At 35.7% G+C, this 9,314-nt stretch overlaps 1 protein-coding gene across 1 annotated transcript; it reads left to right on the top strand.

Annotated features, from left to right (window-relative positions):
* The first annotated feature begins 5,304 nt into the window (after positions 1-5,304).
* On the top strand, positions 5,305-6,769 carry LOC132046613 (LOB domain-containing protein 40-like). Its single transcript, XM_059437297.1, has 2 exons — positions 5,305-5,573; positions 6,016-6,769. The coding sequence occupies exons 1-2, from the start codon at positions 5,384-5,386 to the stop codon at positions 6,660-6,662; spliced, it is 837 nt and encodes a 278-aa protein (XP_059293280.1). The 5' UTR covers positions 5,305-5,383; the 3' UTR covers positions 6,663-6,769.
* The last annotated feature ends 2,545 nt before the right edge of the window (positions 6,770-9,314 follow it).

Genomic DNA, 9,314 nt, shown 5'->3' with positions numbered 1-9,314 from the left:
TTGGGGGGTTTTTTAAAAACGTATTCTCATCTCTGGTGTTAGTTTTTTGAAACTGGTAGCTGATCTTTTAACGGTGTTGGATTAATGTTGCCGGGAGACCAGGGACCATGAAAAGGAAGAAACAAGCACGAGCGCTCGGACCGGGGGTATTGCATTAGTAGTGGTTGATCAGAAGAAGTCGGAGGAAAACCATAAGGTCCGGTTATCCGGGCAACTACTCATCGCGGCCAGGTCGGTTCCAGCATGATCGAGTTAATCATGGCGGTTAGTCCAGGACCCTCCATGGCCGAGTTGATCGTGGGCGTTAGTCCGATTGATCGGCTTATTCACTTGCTAATGTGCGAAGCCGTTTAATCTTTAACGTCGTACAGACGGTGTCGTACCGTACAACCCAACCTTATCTCATTAGGGCTTCCCTTATTCTAAAAGGGCTTTATGAGGTATGGAACGTAGGTTAAAACTATAAATAGGAGACACTTCCCTACTTTTAAGGGTTAGATTTTCAGATCTAAAACATTGTAATAGAATTTATATTGAAGCTCTCTTTCTCTCTCTATATATATAATTTTGGTCCTGATTGTAGTGTTCTTTGACTTGATTCAACCAATACGATATGGTACCGCAATATACGTATATATTTAGCTCAAATCCGTAATATTAACATATTCATCCAAGTTATTAACACATATATTTATATATAAGTCATTATACACAAATCCTTATATATATTCACCTAAAAATCAAAATAGATCAAAGTTTGTCCACATATCCTATACTTCACTTACAAATTTAACTTATTACCTAATTTCAGGAGAAACAGTATCAGTTAATTTTGACTAGAATTATTAAACATATCTGAGCAATAAGCAATTTATGATGTGTGTGTATTCACACTAAATTCACATCGATTTCTAGAAAAAGTACGTGCACAAGAATTCTTAACAACTAATTAAGGATAGAAAGAAAATTTACCATTTCACTTGATGTCTTTTCAGATTATATAAGATAGTGAGGCTAAATTACATTAGCACAGATATGTGATTTTGGAAAAGGCAAAAAAAAAAAAAAAAAAAAACTTTTCCACCCATGTTGTACAGGTGCAATGCAAATTACAAGTGGTGAGACAGCCGACCAAGTTGGTGATTGGCATATGCATAAACTAATTGTGCTATAAGTAGGAAAGGGTACATGTACAAGAATTCTTAACAACTAATTAAGGATAGAAAGAAAATTTTCCATTTCACTTGATGTCTTTTCAGATTATATAATATAGTGTGGCTAAATAACATTAGCACAAATATGTTATTTTAAGGGGGGAAAAAAAACTTTGCCACCCATGTTGTACAGGTGCATTACAAGTGGAACCGACCAAGTTGGTGATTGGTGTACGCATAAACTAATTATAGTCATCAATTTCCTAAACAAGCAACGTGGACCACTAAATCTAGTTGGCACCTTCATTAAATTGACTCTAATGAGAAGTTTACAAAAACCACAAGGGAAGATGAGCTTTTTGACCATATCATATATTGCAAGTGGCTTTAAAGAGAGGGTATGCAACCAAGAAATTGCCAATTAGGCAGAACTATTGGGTACAAACCTGTCGTACGGCCACCTCCTTTATTTATATTCAAACTAATAGATGCATTATAGTATAGTATTTGTACATAAATCTATATTCCTTAATTATGACTAATTAGTACAGATTTCTATCTCATTAACATTTAGTTATATTAAATTAGTATGATATAGTAAACTATTTAACTATGATAGTTTAGTATAATTTAACATAAATATCAATTGCGACTAAATATTTAGGGGTCGTTTGGTACGTAGACAAAATTATCCCAGGATTATAATCCTGGGTCTAATTTATCCCATCTCTTGGGACATATTTATCTATCAGGAGATGGGATAAAAATATCGGAGATTAATGGGATAAGATGGGATATCCCATCTTTAAGTTTGGGATGTGCTTTATACTTTATTTGGTACAAGTAGAATAAATCTATACCTTCTACCAAACATGGTACAAAATTAATTCTATAGTTAGTGTTGGGATATCCCAGCTAATACCGTGTATCAAACGACCCCTTACAGGACTATTACTATTCTGAGCAAGAAGTTGAGGTTGCTTAATCATGTATCTAGCAATGTGAGTAAAAACTTAGTATTTTGGATTGAAGCATGATTATATTATGTTAATATGAAAAAGAAGTAAAAAATAGGCAGAACTAGTCGGACCTTTGGTAGGCCCCGCTGGTCAAAAACTTGTTGCAGCATCATGTTTTCAAAGTTAAAGCCAAATATTTCAGTCAATCCAAGTCGAGAAGGGAAATAGAGAATTGCATGTGATGGAGCTAGGAAGTCTTCTTCTCCAAATTCTAAGCGACCGCCCACTCTTTAAAATATTACCACTACTATTATTACTGCTATATATTTAATCACATTGCTAATTAAGGTTTCATCACTTGCTTCTTTCCTCGGGATTTCACGCCCAAATTATTATTTTCCTCATTTCTTAACATTACTGTAAAAGAAAAAATAAAATAAAAAATGAGACGGTACAGTAGGCAATGCTGGCCCCCTGTAAATTAAATGTGATTTCTCGATCATGCTTATTTCCTTGAAGACGCACAAATCATGAGTTGAGACGGCTATCTTTTCTTTATATCAAAATGGTGAATTGTTGAAAGACAAAAGGTGAAAATTATTTTCTTCTCTAACTTTGTTTAAAACATCAAATTCCCTCTCAAGCATTAGTAGTAATTGACATTATTTCCCTTCTATCCTGATTAAATTCTTCAAATGAGTATTTTACTTTTTCAATTATTAATATTATAATACATTTTTCTCTTTTAATCTTTGTTTAACTTGCAAATATGCATGTATCGAACTTATGGTTTCATTGAACCACAAAGTGATATTTCTCCTAATTCTACCTGCTATTAAAAAGAGGCGCGTGAATGGCATGCATAATTGTACTTCCTGTTAGAATTATAATATGCGCTTTCTAGTACTACCAATGTCCCAATTGCGACGCCTTTCAATTGTTTATTAGATTTAAATTTTTTAATTTTGAATGTATGTTTAAATATAAATTTTTAAAATAAAATTACATATGTAAGAACTACGTAAAAATTACTATATATAACCGTAATTAATAATTTAAAATATTTAAAAGTGAAAATATAACGAATAAAAAACAATTCATTTGATTTTCTAAAAGCTAAAAGTGTACACTAAATTGGGACGTAGGGAGTAGATTTTTTCCGAGTGTATTTTAGTATATAGTAGATCAGTATGAGAAGTTCTCTGCCAATAGATGCAGAAAATGGATCTCTTTGAAATGTACACTTATTCCTATCTTATGGGATAAACATGAGAAACTCGATTCCGAGTAAACCGGTGGCCCACGGGTTGCGCCCACAGACCGAAACCCAAAACCGCAATTTAATTACCGGTTTTGCTACCCCCCATAAGCGGTTTTCATTGTGGGATACGACCTTTCCCGTAAACCGGGAGCGCTTTAACGTGGGGCCACTAAAATGGTGCTCGTGTGGGCCCATATTTCTCCAGGATATGTGGCGATTCGACCAAACTCTGACAGTTTCACGTGCTACCCACGCGCTTCATCCTCCAATATTTTTGTTCTTACTTGCATGGAACCAACCCCCAATGCTTCCTATTTCATCCCCACCTGTCTATTCTTTTCAGAATCTGATGCCCTTCTCCGTTTTGTTGTTAAAAGCAGCTGCTTTTGGTCCATTTGTAGAAACAAAGAGAAAAGGACAAAAATGGTCCCTTAACTATGATAGTAAGTTCAAAATAGTCCCTTAACTATGTATTTAACGGTTTTGGTCCTTTAAATTTGCCACAAATTAACAAAAACAGTCCTTTAACTATGAGAGTTGGTTAAAAATAGTCCCTTAAGTATGCACTTAGCAGTTTTGGTCCTTTAAGTTCGCCAAAAGTTAATAATTTTAGTCTCGACAAAATATTCATCGAACTCTATTTGTTAGATTTGACGAGAACTATAAAAAAAGGAAAAAAATTAGCGAGAACTCTAGATCGGTCAATAACTCGGGACAAAACCGACGGACGTTAGTCGGTTATAGGAAAAAATTGAGGAAAAACCTACAGACTTGATAATGTCAGAAAATAGTGTCTCGGAACAAAGACCTCGACCCGACCGATTAAAATCGAGGGAGTCCATTCGCTAAGTAAAATACGCTAGATTCGTTTTTACTGAAAACTCGAGAAAAATAAATACTTCCAGTGTAGTGATTCTTTTTTTTAAATAGTTTCCGCGCATTTTTCCTCAAAAATAACCGATGGAATTAGTTGGTTTTCGTAAAAAAACAATAAAAAAATTAAAAAAGATTAAAAAATAGTGTCCTCGATTTTATCCATCGATTTCCGTCCATCGTTTTTTTTCGCTTGTTTTTGGTAGTGACAACTTTTTTAGTTTTACTATTTCTAATTTATTTCTAAAGTCTAGTGTATTTTATTTAGCGATGGATTCTCTCGGTTTAATCGATAAGTCCGTCGGTCTTGTGTTTGACACCATTTTCCCTCGACATTATCAAGTCTGTAGGTTTTTTTCTATAACCGACTGACGTCCGTCAATTTTGTCCCAAGGTATTTGACCGTTTCTTTAATAATGTGTACCTCTAGATGTGAGTTTTCGCTAATTTTTTTCTTTTTTTACAGTGTTAGTCAAATCTAACAAACAGAGTTCGATGAATAATTTGTCGGAGACTAAAACTGTTAACTTTTGGTGAACTTAAGGAACAAAACCGTTAAATGCATACTTAAGGGACTATTTTTAACCAACCCTCATAATTAAGGGACTTTTTTTGTTAACTTATGGCAAACTTAAAAGACCAAAACCGTTAAGTGTATAGTTAAAGGACTATTTTGAACCTACTCTCATAGTTAAGGCATCATTTATGTTCTTTTCTCTAGTAACAAAGATTGTGAGGTAGTACTTTACATTTTTTTTACTTAGACCATGTTAATGACCTACCAATAAGATTGTCAGGTAGGATGTAGTGATTGGGGTGTGAAAAGCACGCAGCTGGAACGAGAGTGTGTTATGACATTGCAACTGTATTATTTTATGACTTAGTAGATGATATTTTAATACAATAAAGTAGTGGTGCATCCCCCTATTCCAAGAATGTGGAAAACCTTGGTTTTCAATGAAAACATACTGCTATTCTTCCTTTTTGAGACAAACCACTGCGCCTCCAGTAATAATCCCACATAATAGTTAAAACCCAGCGACTCATATATAAAAGTCTCATGCATCTTCTCATTTTAACTCATAAATAATTTCCCCTTTTCTCCATCCTTCTCAATATTAGCCAAACTAGTGAAAATGCGTATGAGTTGCAATGGTTGCAGAGTTCTTCGAAAAGGCTGCAGCGAAAGTTGTAGTATCAGACCTTGTCTTCAATGGATTAAAACCCCTGAGTCTCAGTCCAACGCCACTGTTTTCCTTGCAAAGTTTTACGGCCGTGCTGGCCTTATGAATCTTATCAACGCTGGTCCTGATCACCTCCGTCCCGGTAAATATTCGACTCTAATTAAATTATCAATCCTCCGTTTTAATTTAAATACTTTTCGTTTTTCGAGAGTAAAGTATAGGCTTGTATGCGTAGACCGCCGGCCCGGTCTATCGTATGCAAATCTTTAGTTTTGTAAATTTTAAGAAATTGGCTCACGGTCATATGATTTGACTAAATTTTAAATTTAAATTAGATTAGATTAATTTACTATTTTTAAATTAAAATTTATTGAAAACCATCTCAACAGTATTATAAGTTGAAACTTTTCTCATATTAATTTGGTGAAAAAATACATCTTAAAATGTTAGTCAAGTTCATATAATGTGAATTTTGGAAAGCAAAAAATATTGCATAAATTGGGAAAGAGGTAGTAATTATGTTCAAGTCCATGCACGTGTATAGTTTAATCTTTACTAATGTTTTCGTTTTTATCTGTATGCAGGAATATTTAGGTCACTGTTATATGAGGCCTGTGGCAGGATAGTGAACCCGATATATGGATCTGTAGGATTGTTATGGTCAGGGAATTGGCAGCTTTGTCAAAATGCAGTGGAGGCAGTACTAAAAGGAGCACCAATTACTCCCATAGCATCTGAAGTTGCAGTAAACAACAACGGTCCTCCTTTAAAATTGCCTTACGACATTAGACACATCAACAAAGATGATAACTCTACCAAGTCTAGCGATCTTCACCGGGTCAGGACCCGATGTCGATTCAAGCGCTCAGCTGCCAAGACAAAGGAAACAAAAAAAGCGATGACGAAAGCTAACCTGGTTTGTTCCGGGTCGGGTACTGATGAATCCGCCCATATTCATGAGAAAGTTAATGGATCAATGAGTCATGAGTCTTCGTTGAGTCATCAGAATACTGTGGAATGTGATAGCAGGGAGATTGAGAGTTTGCACCCAGTAGAAATGGCTGAAGCTGAAGATTCAGGCGAAATTGAATTGGAGCTTACTTTAGGCTTTGCTCCGTTTGCAACTGATCATGCTATTACCAAGGAAACCAAACGGAGCGAAGCTTTTCATCACTTGATAGACGCCGTTGGTGAATGTAAAATGGAATTAGGGCTTCATTGTCAGGCGTGATCAATTTGTTGATCAGTAGGTTATTTTTTTTTTTACTTTGTTTCTTATTTTTCCCTTTGGATCACCTTTTTGCCATCTATGAGAGAGTATATGTACAATTACGACTATACATATCAGAAGAATTATTTCTTTTTTTAAACCATTGACGTAATGTTGGAAGCCAATGAAGAAAGGCAAAAATATAAGAATATATCATTAGATCAATCGAAGTAGTAGGTTATCTTTTATGCTCTGAAAATGTGTCAAAACTATGTAGAAATTAGTTTTCTATCCGTGAAATTTATGAAAATGTTATAAATTGCAAAAGTATAAATTTTCACAGTTTGGCAAAATTTAAATTTCAATTTCTTATAAGAAAACCGAAAGAATTTCCTCCAATTGATTGTTCCTTACGGCATTAACATTGAGCATTTGAAAGACAAGGAATGAATTGAACCAAAAGATGGAATAATTATGTGAATCTTTCAAACAAATTTAATCAAATCTAATTATGGAACATGCGTTAACAAATACACAACTGCTAGTATTTTGTCGTGTTGAATTGTCCTAAGATATTTGAGATTGAGAGTGGAAGTTGCTGGGCTAAACGGTTCAAAGATACTCTTAACATGATGTGATATTGTCCGTTTTGGGCCAAGACCGCACGATTTTCCCCAAAAGGCCTCACATCATTAAAGTATCCAACTCGCTATAAATAGCTCCCTTTTCTTTTCGGTATCGATGTGATGCACTTTGTTCGCACGCTGACCCTCCCTCCGAACTAAGTTCCACGTGGCTCATTATCCTCACGGGTGGAAGATTCAACATGTTTGTGTGCCACCCGCAATCGTTGTCGGTATTTACGGTCCCGGCACAAAGGCTATGAATAGTGCGAGCTACGGGTAAAGGTCGTAAGCCGGCCCCATAAACGGGCAAAGGCACTAGCCGGCCCCACGCCACACTCCGCCATCTTCCATACTCATCATCGCCAAACCATTGGCTCACCCCGATTGTTGGGCTAAAACGGTCCAAAGATACTCTTAACATGATGTGATATTGTCGCTTTGGGCGAAGCCGCGCGGTTTTCCCAGGCCTCACATCATTAAGAGTATCCAACTCTTATAAATAGCTCCTTTTTTTTAATTTATCAATGTGGTACTTTGTTCGCACACCCAACAGAAGTAAATGCGAAAGAGTTCAATCAACTTCTGAAGCTAATCAAGTTGCGGATAAGCTAATCAAGTTGCGGCAGACTTTATCACTGTGGCTATAAAAATATAACTCTATTTTTATTTTTTAAAAGAAACTTATGAATGAAGCTAGTCATGATGCATGATTGAACCTCGGACAGAAATGTCTGAAATTCAGATACCATATTTTTGAAGTTACTTTAACGGACAGACGTATAAATTGCATACAGATAAATTAGTGATGAGCCCATCAATTTTTTACACGCAATTTGCACGATTGCCCTTATTCTGGGGTGGTCTTTAATTTTTGTCTCTCAAATTGGTGGTCTTTAATTTTTACCCTTCGCTAAAAACCCCTTGGTTCTGGGTTCGAACCCCCGCATAGTCAAAAATTAAAAATAAAAAAAAATAGCAAGGTAGAGTTTGGATTTGCAAGGCAGAGTTTTAAACTTTACCTGAAGGCAGAGTTTGACTGCAAATTCTACTTAAGACAGAGTTTTGCCTTCAGGCATAAGGCAAACTCTGCCTTAAGCCCTAACTTTTGCCCAAATAGGCCTAATTTGCAATGAAACTCTGCCTTGCGATTTTTTTTTTTTTTAAAACTGAGTTGGGATTCGAACCGCAAACCTCATGGTATTAGGTGAAGGACAAAAATTAAAGACCAGTAATTTGAGGGGAAAAAATTAGAGACCAATGCTTTTGAAGGACAATCCGCACCAAAAAATGATTTTTTACCTTGTGAAATAGGGTTGGTTCTCAGTGGCCCAATAACTACGGGAGTCTAGGCCCAAATTAGTTTACTGAAAGCCTGCTGAAAGAAATATGGATGATCCACTTCCATCATGCCCAGCCCAAATCCCTACTCCTGTTCCTTTAGCTTCAATAAGTAGTAACCGTTTTCGCTTTAACTCGCTCTTTTTCTGATGGGTCTCTCACCTATGTTCTATCTGAAATGGTAAGCATCTGACACTTCATCCTCTTGGCTCCCTCAAAAACCCATTTTCCTGAGTCTATTTATACAAAATCGTAGGAGCTCAATGAGCTGATCAAACAAGTAATTTTGGTTAGCATCATTATCATTGTTTATTTGGTAAATATAGTTTCTCGATATATTGTAAATGTGCATGGCAACATGTCAGAGTAATGGGCGTGAAGTACTCATTAGGCTGAAATATAGTATTTTGAATGGCATCTGAGCTGCTAGGAACCTAGTATTGGCATCTTTCATTTTTTGCCTTAGGGTTGAACTTAATTTCTTGATAAAAATTGAATGTCCCTGAAGTTTTTTTGAGTATGATGGACAATGCCTGCTCTAATGGTACTTATATGGGTGCTTTGGAAGGAAAGGAACATAAGTGCATTCAAAGGAATTGAATATGATTTTGCACAGATTAGGACATTTTTTTTTTTTGTAGAGTACTACTATATTTTGTGTAGGTTCTCTAGCTTTTGATATACTACTTGTACACGGAGTTTCATTACA

This window comes from Lycium ferocissimum, chromosome 2 (genome assembly GCF_029784015.1).
Source record: "Lycium ferocissimum isolate CSIRO_LF1 chromosome 2, AGI_CSIRO_Lferr_CH_V1, whole genome shotgun sequence".
Lineage (NCBI taxonomy): Eukaryota > Viridiplantae > Streptophyta > Magnoliopsida > Solanales > Solanaceae > Lycium > Lycium ferocissimum.
Note: the sequence above shows the minus strand (reverse complement) of the source record. Positions and strands in the feature narration are given on the sequence as shown.

Excerpts from the sequence above, each read along its gene's own strand:
- LOC132046613 (XM_059437297.1), top strand. The coding sequence starts at position 5,384 with ATGCGTATGAGTTGCAATGGTTGCAGAGTTCTTCGAAAAGGCTGCAGC. Across the intron at positions 5,574-6,015 it reads TCCTGATCACCTCCGTCCCG|GAATATTTAGGTCACTGTTA; the intron begins GTAAATATTCGA and ends ATCTGTATGCAG.